We start from the raw sequence: 22,511 nt of genomic DNA on the forward strand, positions 1-22,511 counted from the left end.
AGTCTCGTTTTAACGAACACTTTTCTAATTTCTCAGAGAAATTAACATAAGAACAATACCAAAACCCTGGAATTCCTTTATAACGAAAATTCGTTATAACGAAGTGATTCCTACGGTCTTTTGGAGTTTCTTATATAACGGGATTCGACTGTATGTCCTTAAAAAGCTGCATTGTGCGTGGTTTGCTTTAATTACTCTGTCTTTTTTGGTATTTATTTTTGTATCGTCTGTGAATGAGTTCGTTTATGTGTGCTTTTGGAATTAGAAAAAACTCGTCACGACAAAACGCTGTACAAGCGCTCTGGGTGCTTCAGAGAGCACCGTGGTGCTCGCGAGCAACGGGTTGAAGATATCTGGTCTAGAGCAGAGGGGGGAGGGGGGTCTTCAATTTTTTTTTCGAGTCATGAGCACTGCCGTCATTAAAAGACGACCACTCATCCTTTCGACAAGTTTGACAAATGTCTGATATCAGGATAATTGTTGTAGTCCTTGAATGTGCAATTTGTACAGAGTATTCAGTTGCTGTCGAAAGCTCGCGAGCAAGATATCAGACACGAGCTTTGAGCATTCTTGGTGCTTCGAGGGAGCACCGTGGTGCTCTTGAGCAACAAGTTGAATGTTCCAGATCTAGAGAAATCAAAACTAGTGAAGGATATTGCTACAAAGTAGTGGTATGTCTCTTCCCTTATTCAAAACGCACACTAATGTTGTTTTGAAGCAAGAACCTTCAACTTTTTGATGAGCGTTAGTCACTCAAATGACTGTGACTGTCGTGGACAACTTGAGTGATTTTTTTCAAACTAATCATGAGCTTCATTACAAATTGTATGTTTCAAAATTACAAATCGAATAACGTTCTTGAAAAGCTCATATTATACCACTATTAAACCCCTCATGCATCTCGTAATACACCGGAACCTTCCCCTAACGGACACTCCCCGTTAACGGACACTTTTCTGATCCCAGGCAGTGCTGTTTCAACGCATGGGGCCCACCCGGGCTGGGGGTGTAGGAACCAATCGTGACGGAAGTCGAACGTAGTATAATTGTGAAAGTCGTATAAAAACGAGGTTCCACTGTATATCGCACCTTCCCCATTACCAGACACTCCTCGTTAGCGGACAAAATTTTTGGCGGGTGTCCGTTATTGAGAGGTTCTACTGATCCGTCCTAACGAATTGGTTCATGTCGAAATGTAACGTATATCTGACGCGAAGTTTGTTTCTGAGGAACGCCTGTGATGTGTTCAACGAGTGCTGCCATCTGTCTCGACCGAATTTGGAGGGAAAACAGTAATTTTTCCTGTTTCTACTATGCGTGAAGCGTAAATGTTATAGACTTGACTACTCTCTGTGAAGAGTAGTTTTTTTTTTATATCAATATATAAGAAAGTGTTCGATTTCATAGGATTTATACTCTATTCGCTAATCTCTACCATTAAAATTTCTTAAGAAATTTGAATTGTTTTCTTACATTCATACATGCAGTAATTAAGCAATATCTAATTTCTCTTGTGCGTTTCAACACTATTTTCATGTCAGAGAGTAACCGAACATGAATTTGCCGGATCTGTACGTCATGTCCAAGTTCCCGAACCTCGTCGAAGATCTGAGAAGTTATTTACCAGTTGGTGTGAAAATAATCCCTGTTGAAATAGCTGGTGAGTAATTAATATAATACTGGTATTACTATATCTCAGTTTTCATAGTTATTTAAAAAAAAAATTCCTACGAGCTTCATAAATGGGAAGAGAGCTTCCGAGCTTCTTAAATCTGTTGACAGCTTCCGAACTTCGTAATTGTGTGAAGAGAGCTTCCATGGAGAGCCTCCGAGCTTCGTAAATGTTAAATTGCCTTCCCTGACCTTCCTAAATATTTAAACACTCCCTCCCTCTCATCAGGTAACTTCACACAATCTTGATTTCCTTGTGAGCTCCTTTAATGTAAATTCCCTTGAGCTTCTCGAGTTAAGTAGACTCATCGCCTCATGACCTTCATTATTGTGTCCACTCCCTTCCCGATCCCGAGTTTCCTAAATTAACACGTTTCTCCTGAGCTTCGTAAATTTATTTACCCGGCTGATCTCCCTAAATATAGACAAGTCTTTTAATGAGCTTCTTCAAGGTAAACTCGTTTCCTCCTTGAGCTTCGTAAATGTGAACTTGCCCCCGTGACCTTCCTCAATGTGTAAGCTTCTTGAGTTCTAGCTTGACCCTCCTCATTTTCGTCAATGTATACTAGTTTACCCTGAACTTCGTAAATGTGAACTCTCCTTCTGAACTTTATAAATGTGGACTCTTCCCCTGAACTTCATATGAATGTGAACTCTCCTCCTAATCTTCGTAAATGTGGACACTCCCCCCCCCCCGAACTTTTTTTAAGTATACGCTCTCCCCACTTGAGCTTTTTAAATATAAATACACCCCTCATTAAGCAGCTTCTACAATGCAGATGTCCCTTGAGCTTCGTTAGTGTAAACTCATCTTCCACACGCTTTGTAAAGGCATCATCTACTTGCCTGAGTTCCTTAATAAAGTTTAGTTTCTTCCCTGACATTCGTGAATGGTTGTACGTACTCTACTTTCTGGGTCTTTCTAAATGGGGACACTCCTTCCATTGATCTTCTTGAAGGAAAACTAGATTCCCTGTGAGCTTCGTAAGTGTGAACTCGCCATCTCTATGAGCTTGCTTTAATATGTACTTCCCTGAGAGCTGCATCGATACTCCTCACTTTCGTAAATGAGAAATTCAATTTCCCCGCGTTTTCTAAATGTAAATCTTCTTTCTTCTTCAATGTAGATTCCCTTGAGTTCCTTTAATGTAGATTTAAGATATATGAAAATTTTATTCATTCAATCACCAAACAAGGTTAAGCGATGACACACACATTCCCTTGAGCTTACGCAAATGTAGACTTACCCCTCACGTGTGTCGTCCTCGTCACGTGTGTCCTCTCCTTGCCCGAGTTTCCGAAATAAACACGTCCTAAATATATAAATATAGACAAGTCTTCTATTGAGCTTTTTCAAAGTAAAATCATTCCCTTCCAGAGATTCGTAAATGTGAACTCGCCCCCCCCCCCCCACCCTTGAGATCTGGCTTTGACCTTTGAAGACCGGACACACCCCGCTTCCCATCTCATAGAGATATCGAATCGTTCCCGGAGGATGGGTGTATCCGGAAAGTTTTATTATAAACAACAAAACATTGTGGCCTCAAAATCTATATGAAGACGATCGTCAATCTAAAATCAGGAGATTAAAATCGAAACAACAAACGCCAATAGACAATCAAAATTATAAACAAGATTATGCGATGATAGCCCTCCCATAAGAATCTGGCCATCGTCAGTTAATCGAATGATTGTCAATAATAAATATAAAATTTCGAATCGCAGGGTAAATCAGCTAATCACAGTCATCCATTGTCCAGCTCCCACATATCAGTTCGATTGTCGGTATCGGTCTTCAGTAGTTGTAGGTCCGCCGTCGTCTAGGCCGCAAGTTGTATATCCTCGCCTGGCTGCCGCTCTCTCGCGCGAGGGCGGATGCGTGACGTCAGTAACTCCTCTCAGTCTTGGCCGCAAATCGTACTGTCTCAATTGACTGCTGCACTCTCCCTTGATGGCACATACGTCGGGTCGGTGCCTCCTCTCGGTTCACGTGCTCCTCTGGTTTTGTCGTGCATATGGTGAACGTTCTGCTCCAGAAACCTGACAAGACCTATGAGGCGGTGGAAGTTCGTAGGACTACGAAGGGTCCTTATCTTCCTGGCTAAGGTATAAGACTCTGGCATCTTGCCAAAGTGAAACTGAGACGTCATTGGACACTGCGTTGCATAGTGCTAGAGAGATCCAGAAGCTCCACAATTACAAGCAGAGTGAGTTGAGCGCTTAAACCGTTTGAAATAGACTGGAAATGGGCCGTGCTCTGTTACCACTATTATCTTTTCTTTGGGCCAAACATGATGGTGCCAACGGACCCGTCGTTGGACTTTATAGGCGTCTTTGGCCGCATTAGAATTACAACTACATTGCCACGTCTTCAACAGATCCTCACGCAATAAGCGTTGACCGAAGCTCCTTGGCCATGGGTGTTCACCTGGAGTTTGAAGATTAGCGGCTTCTTTAGCAAGTTGGTCAGCTTGCTCGTTGCCCGCTACTCCAGAGTGCGCCGTTACGCCTTAATGGCTTGACGCTCCTGAATTTCGTCAATGTAGACTCGTTTACAGTGAACTTCTAGATGTGGGCTTTCCTCCCCTAAGCTCCCTAAATATAAATACGCCCCTCATTGAGCAGATTCTTCAATTCAGACTTTCCTAGAGCTTCGTTACTGTAAACTCACCTCCCACACGCTGCTTCGTAGAGGCTTCATGTACTCGCGCCTTTTTGTGTCTTCCTAAATGAAGACGCGCCTTCCATTGAGCAGGAAGACTAGTTTCCCCCTCAGCTTCGTAAATGTGGATTCACTTTCGATAAGCTTCGTAAATGTGGATTCACTTTCGATAAGCTTCGTAAATGTGGATTCATTCTCGATAAACTTCGTAAATGTTGATTCACTTTCGATAAGCTTCGTAAATGTTGATTCACTTTCGATAAGCTTCGTAAATGTTGATTCACTTTCGATAAGCTTCGTAAATGTGGACTCACCACCACCTATCAGCTTAATTCGATGTTTAAACTTCTTCCCTTCGACTACCCTGATTCACGTAAATGTAAACTCGTTTAACTTGAGTGAACTAAAATATCGAAATACCCTAAATATGTGAACTCCTGAGATTTCTAAATCAACACTTAGATGAGCTTTTTCAAAGAGCTTCCCTTTCCCCTGAGCTTCCTAAAATGGAGGTGCTGTTCACACATGTAGAGGCACCGATAGGAAGAAAACATCGAGGGGGGCTGATAATCGCCATTCATCCCGAAAATACGGGACTCAAGCTCGTACGCAGGAGACAGAATGTGGCGTTGTATTGTACGTGGCCCCCTTAGGCATAGGCGTCGGAAGTGATTAGACCTGTGGGTGCTCAGCTCGAGTTTCATGCAGGAAATTCTCATTTGCAATTTAATTCTGGGGGGGGGGGTGTTCAAACATGTTCCAGAAAATTCTGTGAGTGCTCGAGCACCCCAGGTTCCGAAGCCACTGATAGCAAGAGGGGCCATATGGCCCCAGGTTCCATGATACTGCGTATCATCCACAACCGCATATTTATTCTTCCTTAATTTCAAATCCCAGTCATTGTTTTAGGATGCTTGTACACAAAATACCATGGATTTATTTGGCACAATGTACAGGTTGTCCCATAAATTGGTAAATATAGTTTGAAAATTCTTAAAAATTGAAGGAATCGGTATATTTGAATGCGGATTGGGAAAAAAATTATTCTCACGAAGGAGGATTTTTATTTTCATACAGCAAAAATAGTTGGCTAAAATTTTTGTTGATAGAGAGCGCTGCACGAAAGCAAATCACTGTGCAAATCAGACGCAGGGTGTACGATTAACAACTCATTTCTGAATTTTCCTGTTACTGGCTCCGCTTACATATGGTTTTCATTGTGATGTTGATCATTAGTGGATAGCACTGTAAGTGAAGTTGGTTTACCTCAGCTACGAATCGCCGGCTGAAGGTTTACAAACGTTTCGAACACAGAAGAGATTGAACAAAACCTTCAGAATACTGTGATTTGCTTCCGCGTGATGCACTATCTTTCTGTGTAAAAACAACCTCCTTCGTAAGAATAAACTTTTCGCAAACCAGCATTCAAATATTTCAAATTTCCTTCAATTTTTATGAATTTGTGAAATATCTACGAATTCATGGGGCGCACCCCCGTGTTTATAAGATTGCTTATTATTATTTTCAGACAAAAGTTTCAAGTGGGACAAATACGTGAAACTGGAACCTGGAGAAATCGAAGCGGTTCAAGGTGCCGAACTACTTGTCGCAGACAGTATGCTCGTCGGTAAAATGCTGTACTGTTTGCCCAAAGCCAAGTGGGTGCAGGGGACATGGACAGGTACTTGTCACGGAATAGTGACAAATTCCTTAATGGTCACCACGTGTCTTAAAAAAAATCTCATTTTTCCTGTAGATAGTCTTTCAACTTATTAATCACCATTTTTAATATCTCGCGTGAAACATTTCAGGTGTGGAAATGGTATTTGAAAAGCTGGATCCTTCCAAGGTAATTACAACGGATTTAATTTCACCCATACGTTGTGTGTACTTACAACAATAGTTTGCGGCATGAGTTGTGATTTCGAGATTTCTAGTCTAATTTTCTTGTCCACTTCTTCATTCTCAGGCTGCTCTGGACTATAGCCTGCTTACACCACCCTCCCCCCCCCCAGGAATATTCCTGCATACTTGCTACTACCACTCGACCGTACATGCACCCCCTACACATTCATCTGCGGAATTTCTAACGAATCAGTATACACCGGAATGCATGTTCTGAGTGTATGTGTGACCCCTATCGTATTTCCGTTGTCAGAAATGCGATTTCATCATTGATGGGCCAGCACCTCCTAGAGATAGAAGGCCTCTGCACTGTTTGCCGTAAACGTCATTCAGACTACCTAGCAAGTTTGCCACATTTTGAAACACAGCATCCTGTGTCGTTCCTTCTTATTTTGGCGTAGGATCTTCCTTATTGGCTCACAAATACCGCATAGTGATTGGATGTGGGGCATAGAAATCGCCAATTCTGAGCCCGATCATTTCTTTTCCTCGCAACGATGATACTGGCACGAGCAGGGAATTTTTTCCCCCTGAATATTCTGAGGGAAAATGGATTCCTTACTGACGTCACAAGCAGAGTGCGGAGGCCTTCTATTTCTAGGAGGTGCTGGATGGGCTCGGAATTGCTTTAAAAGTGTGTGACGCTTCCCTGCAACTGCTCCGGATGACATTTGCGCTCCTATGTTCCTATGTGATTTTGGATTGTTATCGTATGTCTGAATTGCCCTTTCAGTTTGGCGATGTTTTTCTGAATCACCCTATAGTAAAACATAGGAGCACGCAGAATTTTCTTTGGTGGGGGGGGGGGGGGTTCCATAAAAAATTTTTCTTCTGAAGGGGGGGGGGTTACTTTTTTCCCTGCAAAATAACATTATAATCTCGTCTCGAGGGAGGGGGTCGGTTAGAACCCCAAACCACCACCACCGCTCCCCTTTCCGTACGCCACTGTAATAAGGACTTTTTTCATCCATTCGAAATCGCGCTTCTCGCCTTGGCCTTAGTCTCAGAGCTGCTGCTGCGTGACGTCATTGCTCCGATACTTTTTAGCTAAGGCCACTGTGAAATAGTGGACTCATCGTCCTCCATTTTAAGGTTCCCAGTTCAAAGTGGCGTCGGCTAATCGTGAAAAAAAACGGCATAGGGAAACAGAAATTGGCTGAGCGATAATACTTTGTACAAAATGGTGGATAAGTCGGGTTTCTAGGAGCCCTAGCTGGTACCGACTCCGGCTATAGCTATTGAAAAGCCCAGGCTATTGAAAACTCGCCTTTCTCATGAAAATTGAGACGTCGATATTTATTACTACAGCCAATAGTTGTTCTCTATGCCCTTTCTTTTCGTCACGATTAGACGTCACTTTGAACAGAAAACTGGTTGTTCTACACAAAAATGGAGGATGATGAGTTCGCTAGGTATTTCTCAAGGATATGTCTAAACTCCGGCGCGTCATGAAACAGCCCATATTATAACTATAGGTCCTGATTGAATGTTAAAAATTATTGTTATTACAACCTTATTTACCCCATGTGTTATCTATTTATTTTTCTAGCCCGCTCCCAATTTTACTTTGACCCGTTACGTTGATCCTTACACTGGAGAACTGATGGCGAATTATATCCTGGCTCAAATTATCAATAACGAGAGGGCGTTTCTAACTTATCCGGATAAGCAGAAAATGGCCAAATGGTGAATAAAACTTTAAATCAATTTTATTATGGTAATTACTTGCATCTCTCCGAAATTTCAATATTGCGTTCCGTCCACCGTTATTGAATATGATTTTAATTTGTTTTTTTCCTAGGTCCAGGCCGTTCTTCCCGAATTTCCGAGTCCTCAGCGAATTGGTTGTCGGAGTTCTTGGAGCTGGAAAACAGGGATCGACGGGTAAAGTGCCGATCTTGCTGTCCTGGTGAATGATCTCATTATGACAATTAATACAGTCAGGGCCGCAACTAGATGCTTGGTCACCCGGCGCAAGCGCGTATTTTGACGCCCCCCTTTTAATGTTGAACGAGAGGTTCCAGAATGAAATTGGCGCCCCCTCGGGTCTAGCGCCGGGGTACGAGAACTGCCTGCCCCCTCCCCCTAGTTGCGGCCCTGAATACAGTGGATCCACTCGATAACGGACAACTACGAGACCGAAATTTTTGACCGCTAAGAGCGTCCGTTAATACACAGACTGTCTCAAATTGTTTGCACCGCGGGTATCTCTGCAACCATTACTTTAGACAGGGCCGCAACACTAGATGCTTGACTTGATCTGGTACGGGGTAATATTAGAATAATACTTCTATGACGAACAGTTGATGAGGTGCAGGATACCCTGTATATTTTGGGTTGCTTGATTTTTGTTGTATTGGGCATCCATATTTTTTATGGGCATCTTTTTTCTGCCACCCCGTTGGGCATTTTGTGTTTTGCGGCCTTTGTATTTGTAATTGAATGTATGCTGCTTCCTTAATATAATATAATGTGAAATTTCCATGTACACCCATCCTTCGAGAACGCTCCGATGTCTATCCAAGCTGTGAAGCGGGCTTGTGTGTCCTTCAATATTTAGTGCGTTAACAAGTTTATGTTGGCTTGAAAATTCACATCTTTAGTGACTGTACACAAATGGAATGATCTCTACTGCTTCTTTCTTATTTTTGAAAGATAAATGCTTCTATTGTGTACTGCAGGGGTCCACAATCTCCGGTCCACCAAGGGGAGTTCATCCATCCCGCGAAAAGTGTTCCCAGGAAAAAGTATCGGTAGTAAAAGGCTGATCATATTTCCTTCATGGAAAGTATGGGATTATGTACGCCAATTATATCGCCGAAAAATTGTCTAATGGAAGTAGAGTTGCTAATAATAGCAAAAAAAAAAAAAAAATTGTCAAAAGCGAAGTAAATTTGCTAAGAATAGCCAAAAAAAAATTTCAAAGGAAAGTAAAGTTTCTAATTGTAGCCAAAGGAAGTGCAAAGGTGAGTAAAATTATCAACTATCATTAAAATTGCCGAAGAGTCGCCAATGGCGGAAAATAAAGAGTTCTACCGCAACTCACGGTTGATTAAAATGTGATTCACAAAGAAAAAGCATGCATGTTTGACAAATATGTCCAAGGAATTTATTTATCTGACTCGATTAATCATGATAATTAGAGTGATATAATCATCATCATATAATCTCAATCCCGCGCGCGATTCCACTAAAAATTAGAAATTTGAATAAAATTCATTGAAAAATGGGACATTTTATGAGAAAGTCAAGACGGCCAAAATTACAGGGATGCCTCGTAAAATGCGAGTCATATGGTCACCTTATATATTCCCGTTTCTGGCCCGTGAGCAGCAGAGATACCACGTATCTGGGACATATCCGCGGACCGGAAAGGCTGTGCACCACTGGATAGAAAAAATCAATTATTCAGCCTTTCGGGGACCAATAAGTGAAAGAAAAAAAACAACACAACGTAATCTAAAAATGTGTGCTCAGAAGATGCAGGAACCGCCGGAAACGGTGGTGGTTCCAGTTTTAAACCACTGGTTGTGACTAGTGAACCAAAAACAATGGTCGAGCCCGGGCCTAGTTAGCAAACACTGCGGAAACTTGGGTGAGTTCAAGGTGTAACCAAAATATGGTATTTTTTGTTAACGCTGATTTCTATTTGTTTCTTGGGAGGAACAACAAAAAAATTGAAACAGATTTTTTTTATTCAGAAAAAAATGCAATATTTTATTTGGAAATATATACTTTTTCTTGATTACAGTCGCCAACCAGTTACGAGCTGTTGGATGTAAAGTGATTTCGTTGGTCAGGAGTCCCAGGATACCGACAGACGAAGCAAATCACTCGTAAGTCTCTAAATTTGGTAAAAACTTTTGAAAAGAAGTTACCACACACCAGAATGAAGAACAGTTACCGCCAGAATGAAGGGGGTACTAGTTCAACCTCAAGACAAACAAACAATTTTTGCTATGGAAACCTGCTGGTTACTCAGAATTTTTATTTGCAGCCCTTGTTAACATGTAATTTCAGCCACTGATGCCAAAAAAAAGTGATGGGAAAAAGTTTTCCTAAAGCATACCTCATGCTCAACCTCATTGGCCCGCGAACCAAATATGGCTCTTGGAGTAATCTGATGTGGCTTGGACATTAAACCTAATTTTGTAAAAGTGAACTAACAGGCAGCATATTCCTAAATCACTTAAATGACTCGCGGTACTGTTTCGCATCATGTGAGCGGCCCCCCGGATGATGACTTAAGTGACCCGCCGCACATTCACAGATCACTTAAATGACCTGCGGTGCTGTTCTAGATCACTCGAGCAGTTCGCGGCACATTTCCAGATGACGCAAGTGACCTGCGGGACAGTTACAGAACACCTCAAGCTGCCCGCGGTATATTTACTGATGCCTTAAGTGACGTAATTAAGTGGCCCACGACACGTTTTCAAATCAATGAATTGGTCCGAACTCTCCTAAGGGTTGAACACCCTTGTCCTAAAGTAATCCTGGCAGAGAAAGAGAGAGAGAGAGAGACACCCCCCCCCCAACACACACACACATATACAGTCGAATCCCGTTATAACGAGCTCCAAGAGACCGGAGAAATCACTTCGTTAAAACGAAATTTCGTTATAAAGGAATTCCAGGTTTTTAATTGTTCCTATATAAACTTACCTGGGGGAATTAGAAAATTGTTCGTTATCAAACGAGATTTTCACTATAACAGTATTCGTTAAAACGGGATTCGACTGTAACACCATTATAATAATAAAAAAAAACCCTATATTTTTCCCCCTCTGACCAGAAGGATGAAATTTCCCGGTAACTCCTTATGATGTGAACAAGGTTGTGGCGACCATATTGTGGCGACTTCTAAAGTGGAGTAACCCACGTATTCCCCCGAATAAATGGGTTGCAACCCTGGGCTCAAGTGCCGGGCAGCAAGACATAGAAATTCGAAAAATAATTTTAATGAGCATGATTTGGTTTCTTGGAAAAACACGGGCATGGTATGTATTAGCAATTGCCCTGTGTTAGCTTATTTTAAGTAATGATTATACCCTATGAGAGAGTGTGTACGTTGATTATTAACTCTACAGTTAATATTTTGCGCAGGTTCACAACCGACCTCTCCGTAATCTTAGATAACTGTGACTACATCTGCAATGTTCTACCAAGTACCAGAGAAACCACCAATTTATTAGACGGCGAAGTCCTGAAGCAGTGCAAGAAGGTGAGTTATTCGGAGTTTGTTTTTTTGAAACGAATTTCTTAAAAAACCAGACAATAAACGAAATCTGTCCATCGCGGGCTGTCCCGAATCGTTTGCACAGCGGATGTCTCTGCAACCATTGACTTCAGGAATGCCCCCCCCCCCCTCAAGGGTGGGGCTGACAGGGCTCAGCCTCTGAGACCCGGGATGATTTTTGTCATTTTTTTGTTTTTGCACGTTATAAATTCACGATGAAGGGGGGCGTAAAAGTCAAGTCTGGGGGCCCGCAAAAGCTCTCAGTCTGGGAAACCCTGCTTCAGGATATGGAATCCATGGCTTCAGGGCTGTCCCAAATTGTTTGCGCTGTGGATATTCTGACAGTGCATTTTCATGTTCAAGAAACAACCGAATTTCCCCAATAGATGGTGCCACTATTGCGACCCCAAAAAAAAACAAAAAAAAAAAACCAGTCAAACAATAATTTTCCCCAACTCTGGAAAACAGAACCGCTAGAAGAAGCGGAAACAGAAAAATTCTGGGAATTTCGACGGCTATTGGTAAATGTGTGTGTGTGTGTGGGGGGGGGGGGGGGCACAAAAACACTCATACAAACGAAGAAATAGTTGTTTCAAAGTGGAGAAAAAAATTTCCCCAGAAAAAATTAAACATAATTCCGGAAACCTGAAAAGGAGGACAAAAAGGCGAATTTTTTCCGAAACGTAGGAAGATGCTTGAAATGACGTCAAAAGGGGGGACGGTTGGGGGGAGGGTTGGTAACCCTCGTTTTCAGGACCACACGCATACATACACTTAGAACTAGGGTGACCATACGTCCCGTATTTCCCGGGACAGTCCCGGTTTTCTTGGTTTTTCTGGCCGTCCCGACATTTTTGCAAAAGTGTCCCGGTTTTTCCCGTTTTTTGCATGACGCCTACTTGAATTTTTATTCTTTATTGAAGTCAAAGATTGAAATTATTTTCCATCTCATAAAATTATATTATGATAATTACAGTTATAAATAAGAACGTTAATCTCCCACATTTGTCTTGTTGAACGTTTTATTTCGTGGAATTCATTTTAATCCACTGCAATTTGCAGTAACGCTTCGTTTCTCGCCATTGTAATTTTTCTGCAATTTCAGCAATATTTGGCAACTTTGTACACTTTTGGCATTGTTCTTGGCGATAATTGGCGATGTCCCGTATTTGAAATTCCAACTTCCCGTATTTCTCTCAAAGAAATATGGTCAGCCTACTTAGAACACATATTCCGGCGTGTACCGATGCATTAGAAGTTCCACAGAAGAACGTGTATGAGATGCATGAACGGCTAAGAAGTCACGAAACGTTTTCAAATGACGTGCCATTTTTTTGTCTTCAATTTTTCGAAGGGGTCGTTATGACATAAAAAAAATTATAAAAAATTAGCTTTTTATGTGGACCCCCATGTATTAAAACTTCCAATTAGTGAAATGTATAAAGTCATTGTAAAATATATTTTATAGGTGATATTCGTGGAGATATTTGGCTTTGAAATTTATATCTTTCATCGCCAATGATCGAAGTTGGGGTTTCACAGATTGCGGCGGAATTCGCTCTTCCTCTTCAGTAGCGATTTAGGATTGGCGTTATTCACTCTTCATTTTCAGTAGCCACTAAGGGGGTTTGCGGCATCCACTCTTTATCAAATAGCAATAGTCCTTATGTTAGTGTAGAAGTTAATGTAGTAACACGGCGCTGTTTTCTTCTTCAGAAGCCCGTCTTTATCAACATAGGAAGAGGCGACATCATCAAAGAAGAAACAATCAAGAAGGCTTTAGAGTAAGTGTAGGTGATATATATTCTATAGTACTATATCAGCGTTGTTCTCAAAGTGGCCGTCGCCAAATTTTGTCAGAACTGTCGCGATGAATCAACACTACTTATAGAACAAGGCCTGCGCACGAAGCTTGTTGCGTCATTGAAGAAGGCCATTTCACCTATCGCCATTGGATAAAGCAGACCGACGCATGAGATATCTTTACCTTTTTTTTGCAGTATACCCAATGGCAATAGGAGAAATGGCCTTCTTCATTGACGTCACAAGCTTCGTGCGGAGGCCTCGTTTATAGGTATTGGATGAATTGGTACATTGATGTAAAATGCCCGATTAGTGTTTTAAAGTGGTACTTTTCTGTATTTATTCTGGGGAGCCGTATATAAATGATGATTGTGCCAAGGGAGCCGGCGGATTACTTTTTTTTTGATCAGATGTGAAACCAAATACGGTATAACCCCCCCCCCCCCTTTATCATACAATGCATTCGGGAATTTCACCAACATTATCAGTAGATGGACTCGTTGGTCGTATTGCCCTTTCAATATAGGCTCCCAATTTTTGTGCACCAAGTAGTTTTTAGCTAATTGTGCGATCCCGGATACTTAGTAATGTTGGTGAGCTGAATTTAGTTTTTCAGTGATTTCCTATTTCTGAGCTGGAATGCTACCTTCCCACGCACACACCCACATAATACCGTTTAGAACAGAGAGCAGTGTTCTTCACCTTTTTTTCTACTTGCTGCCGGCGACATCAAGTTAACAATTTCGTGGACCGACATAAACGAACGAAATAATTGGCGGATCGGCGAAAAAAAAAAAAAAATCTCAATCTCTTCTCACTTATTATATTTGATCATGTTGGAATCATCGTTGAGATGGGAACACTGCTGCCACCTATCAAATAAAAACAAAACTATTTGTTATAATACTTCAAGTCGAACTGGTTACAGGTCTTAAACCGATGTGCAGCATGAAATAAAATAGGACATGGAATGATACCACACATATTTTTTTTATTTTCATGCCTCATATTGGTGTGAATTTTAAGCGCCATAATATCGGTCACTATTTTTTTAAGCTGCACACTGGTATAAAACCAAATGTCAATTCAACTTGGAGAATTTGTAGCAGATAGTTTTGCTCTCATTTCACAGGTGACGGCATGGGTCTCAGTGCAGTTTCTCTTCTATATCAAAATATTGGAACGGGAAAGCGAATAGAATTCGAACTCATTCATCGAAAAGTTCGCGGTAACATAATATCTATCTTCCCGACGTCGGCATTTTATTCTATAGCACCAATATCAGTAATTTAATTATCATACGTTTTTAATTTAGTTCCCGAGAAGGTGGGTCTTGCAACTCCCGGTGGGGGTGAAATGATTAAGAATTCTTATGTCTTCTTAACTTTAGCCATCATTTGATGGCGTGAGATGACTCTGTCATCATCCCTACAATTTATTGCTGATTCCGAACGGCAGCCTGTCTTTTTAAACTCACCGAGAGGTTGGTGCGCTAACACCTCGATGTTGAATTCCCTGCGGTAGTAATCTTTTTCTTTGGTCAAGCCGCCATTTCTATTGTATCCCAGTGTCAGGAAAGTTTCTGACAAGGACGAACCTGGTATCGAGCTCGCTACACCTCTATACATCCTTCGGTACTTTAGGCGAGTATCTTATCGACTTGGGTTACCGTGCCCTGATCATTCGCAGTTTTATCACTGGTTTACAGAGGAAAAGGGAAGAACGATAATTTTTCCCTCCTACGTGACTGCTTATGAGCTAGAAGGGGAAAAAACATTCCTATCACTCCTCTTATGATGTCAACAAGGTTGCTAAATTTTGGCGATATCTGAAGTAGCTTGTATCCTCCGAATAAGTGAGTCGTGACTCTGGGCTCCATCGGAAAAAAATTGATTGTTTCGATATGCTGCACTGTCATAGGTAGGGTTCTGGAACATCCTGTATGGCTGACAAATATTGGTGAATGGATTTAGTTCAAGCTGATTTATAATAAATTGTATTTTCTATCTAAAAAGGGAAAAATGGATATCTCACGCTGTTCTTGATGTCTTCGAAGAAGAACCTCTCCCATCGTTCAGCTCTCTATGGAATAACCCTAAGGTAAATTTGCTATTAGCAAACGGCTAAAATTTCTGGATACACGTATCCTTCGGGATAGCACTGTTTATCTTTCCGACAAAGAAATTGTCCCAAGGTGACTACTTCAAAATGTTTTGGAAAAATGTTCGTTATTGATTCTACTCATTTAAAGGTAAACAAAAATACCACTACCTTCAAAAATTTCCGAGACTTATTTTTATTTCGGATTGAATGGTGTTCCCTTCGACGTAACTACCCTGTGCAATTATGCATTTTTGCTATTGTTCATACAGAGATGTAATTGCGTATTGCAAACGTGTTTTTTTTGTCACATCCACCAGTGCTTTCGTGTGCACTTCTTCGGAATCTGAGAATCGTTGCTCTTTAAGCAAAGTCTGTATCCGAGGAAAAATAAAGTCACGTGAGGCAAGATCACGGAAATAAGCTGGTTGTGAAAGTATCGGAATGTGATGTTTTGACAGGTAAAATCTCACACCAGGAGGAACCTGTGGGCCAGCCAGGGGTGTAGCCAAAAATTTCGTTCTGGGTGGGGGGGGGGGGGACCGAAGTGATAGAGCAATTGATTTTGCCATCTTTCCCCTTTTTTCGGTCATTTTCTCACATTTAGGGGGGGGGCAGACCCTCAAGTTCCCCACCCCCCCCCCCCCGCTACGCCCTTGGGGCCAGCGCATTATACGCTTTGGCCTTCCAAATATCTGTTCGCTTGTGTCTCACCGAATCATGCAGACGTTTAAGGACTCACAGGTTGAGATTAAATATCACAAAACATCACATTACGATACTTTCGCAACCGGCTGATTTTCCTGATCTTGTCCCGTGTGACGTTTTCCTCGGATACAGAATTTGCGTACAAGCGCTTGGTAAGAAATTTTGACTGTATCAAACGAATCGGTGATAATTACGGTAAGTTTGTCCTAACCTAACCGCATGTTAGAAAAAAGAAGGAGGGGGAAAGAAAAAATATATATAAAAGGGAAAAAGCGTAATGGATAATATAGATGTGTTTTTTTAGAGTCCTCTTTTTATAATCACCCTACGTGATCTCTTTCGTTCTTACGTGTATATAAGTAGAAAGATATACGTGTGGGGGAAAAATCTTCGTATATAATAGGGTTGTTATAAATCTTCACATGAAGAGAGAGGGAAAAAACCAGAGAGAGCTTGTTTCAATTTATTCCACTGGTGTTTGGACATAATATTACACCCGTGATCGTAAAGAAATTACGAAGCAACGATTCTTAGGTTCCAAAGAAGTGCAGCGCCGACGGCACTGGAGGATATGACAAAAAAATTCCTCCCCCCCCATTTATATCGTTGTATGAGCAATGGCAAAAATGCATAATTTCACAGGGTAGTTACTTCGAACAAAACACCAAATAAAAAGGTTCTATCTGTATTCATTCTTCCGTAATGAAATAAGTCTCGGAACGTTCTCACAACACATAGTAGTATTAAAAAATCAAATTATTATGGGCCGAGAAAAACAAAAGGGAATTATCAATATTTTGAGCGGTAATAGAGGTGAAGAATGAATTTAAAAATACCCCACTAGAACCCCTTCATATACAGGGTGATTAAAAAAAACTATCCCGACATATGGGCCCCTAACTATCATACCGTTCACAGAAACTGAATGAAATTTTGGCATAAGGTATTTTGACATTTTGAGGTATGCGCTCAAGAATGGTATGGAAAACAACAGTGTCACTCTAACAGTTACGGTTACAGTGAGAAAATTTCGAAAATATCAAATGGCAACGCCAAGTTTTATGTATTGGAATGTGATCTCCATTGTGAAAAACCCTAAATAGCGTTCGAACGGTAACTGTAGCATGAAAATCACCGGCGGTAGATAGGCTAAAAGTGAGGACAACCAATAAGGACAGAGAAGCAGCATAAAATAAAGCATTTTATTGTGTTTCACATGACCTTGTGGAAGACTAATCAGGCTGGGATCTCAGCCGAAGAAACGGTGTGACGAGTGAAACGAACATTAATGCTCTGGTGCACGGCAAAGTCCTTTTTCCTTGCCTATCTCCGGGGATTTTCGTGCTACAGGTGCCATTCCAACTCTATTTAGTGTTTTTCAGTATGGAGATCGCATTCCAATACAAAAAACTTGGTGTTGCCATTTGATATTTTCGAAATTTTCTCACTGTAACCGTAACTGTTAGAGTGACACTGTTGTTTTCCATATCATTCTTGAGCGCATACATCAAAATACCTTATGCCAAAATTTCATTCAGTTTCTGTGAATGGTATGATAGTTAGGGGCCCATATGTCGGGATAGTTTTTTTATAATCACCCCGTATATGTATGAAGGCGTCTTAAATACAACAACCCTAGAGTCTTAGAATGACGTCATTCAAACAACACATGATCAGGAACAGCCATCACCACCTAGAGATAGAAGGCCTCTGCAGTGTTTGCCATAAACGTCATTCAGACTACCTAGCAAGTTTGCCACATTTTGAAACACAGCATCCTATTTCGTTTCTTCTCAGTTTGGCGTAGAATCTTCCTGATTGACTCACGAATACCGCATAGTGATTGGATGTGGGGCATAGAAATCGCCAATTCTGAGCCCGATCATTTCTTTTCCTGGCACGAGCAGGGAATTTTTTCCCCTGAATATTCTGAGGACTACTTACTTACTTGACGTCACAAGCAGAGTGCGGAGGCCTTCTATCTCTAGGTGGTGATGGTACAGCACAGATAAAGAAAGAGAAATAGCTGGGTTTTCTACAAGAGGTACGAGAGAAAGATACGTACTTCTCACGTATGCGAAAGAGTGAAAAGTTTTTTTTATAAATATTTCCCCAAGAAGTGCGAGAAGCGATGAGTAGCCAACTGTTGTCATTTTTCATAGTTTTTTGTGGCTTTAATAATTGCATTCCGCCACTAATTTTTTTTCTTCTTCTCTTTTGTGTTTCTGGGAGAGATATGGGATGTACTTAAATCTTTATATAATTTTTTGGGGACGAGGACCCTTTGGACCCTTTCCATGTGAAATTTGAAGCGTCCGGTCATTCAATGCCAATAAACAAACGCTATTCTTCGTGATCGATCAAAATAATTTATTAACCCCAAAGACGTCCATTGCTCCAAAAACTAATCAAATTCTTATTTATTATCCCACAGGTTACGATCACGCCACACGTCGGGGCCATACCGCGAATAACCGGGGTAAGTACAGGATTCACTTGGTAGTGAAGCATATTTTTGATGTTGCTGCAGTTTTTTTGATCGACTTGCAATTAATTAATCAATCGATTTTGCATTTTCTCGTGATTCAGGTCGCCAAAATGATTTCCGAGAATTACAAGCGTTACGTGTCCGGCGAGGAATTGCTGAACGTCGTCCAATGGAACAAAGGATATTAGACCCCTTTTTTTTTCGGCGGGAATAATTCTCATTGGAGAAAATTAAAGATTGAAAAAACAGATCTTGATCATATAACAAATATTGTTATTGTTGATTTTTTAAACAATGCGTTGTTCTGTTCACAATTGTTTTTCGCCTGAAGGGGGTGTCCCGTTTATTTAGTTGAAATTTTTGTTGATAGAGGGTACTGCACGAAAGCAAATCACTGGTAATATTCAAATCAGGGAGTCTTATATAAAATGCATTGCGTGCGATTAACAGCTCATTTCTGAATTTATCTGTTACTGTCACTTACATAAGGTTTTTTTCATTGTGATATTGACATTGGTAGACAAAGCACTATTGGTGAAGTTGTTTTACCTCAGCCACGGATCGCCGGCTGAAGCTTTACGAACGTTGTGGACCCAGAAGAGATTGAAGAAAGGTTCAGGTTTAGAATTTTGTAATTTGCTTTCGTGCAGCACCCTTTATCGACAAAAATTTGAACTAAATATTTTTCCGCACCGAAAAAAAAATCCACCCCCTTCGTGAGAATAACTTTTCCGCAAACCGCATTCAAACGTACAAATTCGTCCGATTTTTACGAATTTTTAAACTACTTACGAATTTATGGAACACCCTACAGTATAATTAATGCTCCCCGATTGCATATGTTACGGCAAAATATAATAAATCTGGTTATTATACAAAATAACCAGTTATTATGCATAATCGGCGAGCATTTGGTAAGTTTGATAAACCAGTGATTATGCATAGTACCCAAGCATCGTCAGTAAATTTAATGAGTAACTAAAGAAATTATCATTTTCGCCGGTGATTATGCATAATATCTAAGCGTCCCGTCGTTGGTATACATGATATATCGTACTATATGATGTATATATAATACATTATAATTCACGCATGTATTGTACCATTACATCGGGGTACGATCGTAAAATTTGTTACACCATTGTATCGGAGTAGGCCTATATTCATCACACATACTAGACTCATTAGCAATTTTTTTTTTCATATTTATCAAATTCACCAATCACAATAGGTGTGAATTTTGAGTATTTATCAAATTTACCAACGAGGTTTGAGTATTATGCACATTCGCCGTAAAAGTGACAAATTTACCGAGACGATTGGTAAGTATGCATAATAACCGGTTATTATACATAATAACAGATTCATCACATTTACCGTGACGTACAAATATAAACCGGGTATCTCTGCTGTCGTGTACAACAAAGTTTCATCACTTGCTAAAAATCAATAACACGATGCAATTTCGCTGCCAAATTTTGCGACGCATCTCGTGGAGTTAATTCCAGGGCATTTGTCTGTGTCTTTTTCCCCTCTCAGTACAGAAATCATTCAAGTGCACTTTGACATGATACCAACTCCTCCTGTATCTCAATGCGCGTTTTTTGTACTTCGGCACACTTTTTGAATTATTCATGTGGGATGTGATAATCCATAGAGAGAGCATACATTGATCTACCGAAGACCCGTGATCCAAGATTTCCTCTTCGTCGTGGTAAGAAATTAGTTTTTGTCACACAAAACCCACTGTTTGTATTCGTTGGGAGTAGTATAACACGAACATCCCTTCTTGTTTTGGTTTTTTTTCCCCGCCAGTGTCGCTAGTGATCTGCGCTCTGGTCCAAGAGAGACGTGTTTACGTTTGGAAAACAAACTACAGTAGGGCAAACAAAATTATACAAGGTGTTCATAAGTCATCTTCGTCTTTTTTTTTTTGAAGTTTCATGCTATAAATTCACTATAGAAGAGCCTACGAAAAGTCTGGCTTAGTGGGCGGGGGCTACAAAAGATCTCAGCCTGGGGGCCCTTTCCAGGATGTAGGAAGGGGATATGAGACTCTTTTGTCCCATGTTACCAACGAAGCTAACTCAATACGTGATCTTCACTACAATAGCCCCGTTCACATGTGCAAGATTAGGGGTCGCTTTGGTGATAATTACCGGCATGACAACTTTTTTCCCCTCGTAGGGAAGAAAAAGGTAGGAGAGAAGCTCATCACAAAAAAAGCCCATCTTTCTTGGGGTTGATTGGTGGTCGACACCGACCTTCTCTCCCATAATCCTTTGCGCCGCGAAAACTACTATAAGCTCCATCGTTAGCTATCTTGAATCAATCACTTCCGTTCAACCTACGTAACCACTTGACGACTTCCGGGAAGAAGAGGGGGATTACCGGCATGAAATAAACGTCATGTGAATGGTTTGTAGCGAAAATCCCCGTTACCGGGAACTTCCCGGGATGTTTTATTGCACATGTGAACGGGGCTAATGAGGGATTAAGAGATATGCAGGGGGTCAGTGCTAAGGTGGCCTGTATCTCAACAACCGTTCGTCGTAGAGGTTTAATTTCAATTCAAAAAATGCTCAAAAGGTGTTCATTCAAAAATTACCCGGAACCTGTTTTGAGACAGTTGTCTCACATACAGTGTGTAACAAATAAAAATCCTTTATACGGTCCCACTTGTCCTCTAACTTCCAATTAGAAAGTTGTTGCCCTGTCTTTTCGGAGTACAAGGCAGGTCCTATGTTTTTAGGATCTATCTGTTTCAAAAATCTCGGAGAATTATTATCAATATTACACCAGGGCTGGACGAATCACACAAAAAAAAATCTAGGTGTCAGAAAAAAATTTTACCCGGAGAAAAAGCTCCAAAATAATACTTCTTTAGATTTCAGGGTGATAGTGACCCTCTTTCGTGTTGGCAGATATGCTTCGGCGCCGCTGTGGTGGTCGAGTGGTGATAGTGACGGACTCGCATCGCGAGGACCCGAAACCTACCATGATCCCCGCTCTGTCCCGGGGATATAAGCTGGTCAACACCTTCTAGAGCAAGGCACCTTCTATTCTGCTTTAGGGACCGTTCAAGTATTACGTAAGCAAATTTTTAGCAATTTTTGACTCCCACTACCCCCCCCCCCCTCCCTTGTCAGCAAAATTTCGTCATCAGCTCTGCCCCTCTGAATCCTAACTCATATTTTTATAAAGGGTGATTGATGACGTAAGCATTATCCAACCCCCCCCCCTGTCATCAACAGTCAGCAAATCGGAAACCCCCTTCCCCCCCCCCCCATCGATGATGACGTAATACTCTTGAACGGCCCCTTGGAAGGTATTGAGCTGGGCACCCAGAGGGTTTGGGCCATGGTGGAAGAGCCATGCAACGTCCGGAGCACTAAGCAACGAAAGACCACCAGCGGGCAAGAAGAGAAAAAAGTTGATGTCACATGGGCCGGTGCATACGCACGTCGGCAGCAGGCCCACAAATAACTATAGACACACATGTGTATAAGAGAGATATATAAACATATATATATATATATATATATATATACAAACATATAAACACTCATATATATAATATATACAAGACAGGCGACATTGTCCACTGACAGCAACGGGAATCAAAGAACTTCATTGTCTACCAGAAGCCGCGCACAAAGACACCGTGAGACAACCCCAAAATATCTCATCTCATGTCAGAGGATCATAGTCTGAGTCTGATGAAGGGTTGTTATCAGCTTGTGAGGGAACTGAAACATCGCGATGACCTGGGTTCGAACCCCGCCGTCGCCATGGTGGTGGTCGTCGGCTGAAGTTAGTTTTCTATGGTTTCCAACTTAGAGATCTCCAACGATCTCCCCGTTAAAAAGTCCCGCCACAGAGAGCAACGGGTTCTACAACAATACAATTATTCAATCGTTATACTTCACTCATAG

At 41.2% G+C, this 22,511-nt stretch overlaps 1 protein-coding gene across 2 annotated transcripts in view; it reads left to right on the forward strand.

Moving 5' to 3' along the window:
* The window catches only part of LOC149068887 (uncharacterized), a 42,431-nt gene extending 23,587 nt beyond the window's left edge, over positions 1 to 18,844 (forward strand). For both annotated transcript variants that reach the window (XM_089250858.1, XM_089250859.1), the window contains exons 2-12: positions 1,542 to 1,660; positions 5,862 to 6,014; positions 6,145 to 6,182; positions 7,788 to 7,924; positions 8,040 to 8,122; positions 9,990 to 10,074; positions 11,345 to 11,462; positions 13,194 to 13,261; positions 15,296 to 15,380; positions 18,523 to 18,567; positions 18,678 to 18,844. In XM_089250858.1, the coding sequence (XP_089106984.1) occupies positions 1,555 to 1,660; positions 5,862 to 6,014; positions 6,145 to 6,182; positions 7,788 to 7,924; positions 8,040 to 8,122; positions 9,990 to 10,074; positions 11,345 to 11,462; positions 13,194 to 13,261; positions 15,296 to 15,380; positions 18,523 to 18,567; positions 18,678 to 18,764 (1,005 nt within the window). In that variant the 5' untranslated portion in view covers positions 1,542 to 1,554 and the 3' untranslated portion in view covers positions 18,765 to 18,844. The remainder of the gene's footprint in view (positions 1 to 1,541; positions 1,661 to 5,861; positions 6,015 to 6,144; positions 6,183 to 7,787; positions 7,925 to 8,039; positions 8,123 to 9,989; positions 10,075 to 11,344; positions 11,463 to 13,193; positions 13,262 to 15,295; positions 15,381 to 18,522; positions 18,568 to 18,677) is intronic.
* The last annotated feature ends 3,667 nt before the right edge of the window (positions 18,845 to 22,511 follow it).

Source organism: Pholcus phalangioides, unplaced genomic scaffold (assembly GCF_987345545.1).
Source record: "Pholcus phalangioides strain wild (caught in Gottingen) unplaced genomic scaffold, Ppha-v1.0 ptg000024l_1, whole genome shotgun sequence".
Classification (NCBI taxonomy): domain Eukaryota; kingdom Metazoa; phylum Arthropoda; class Arachnida; order Araneae; family Pholcidae; genus Pholcus; species Pholcus phalangioides.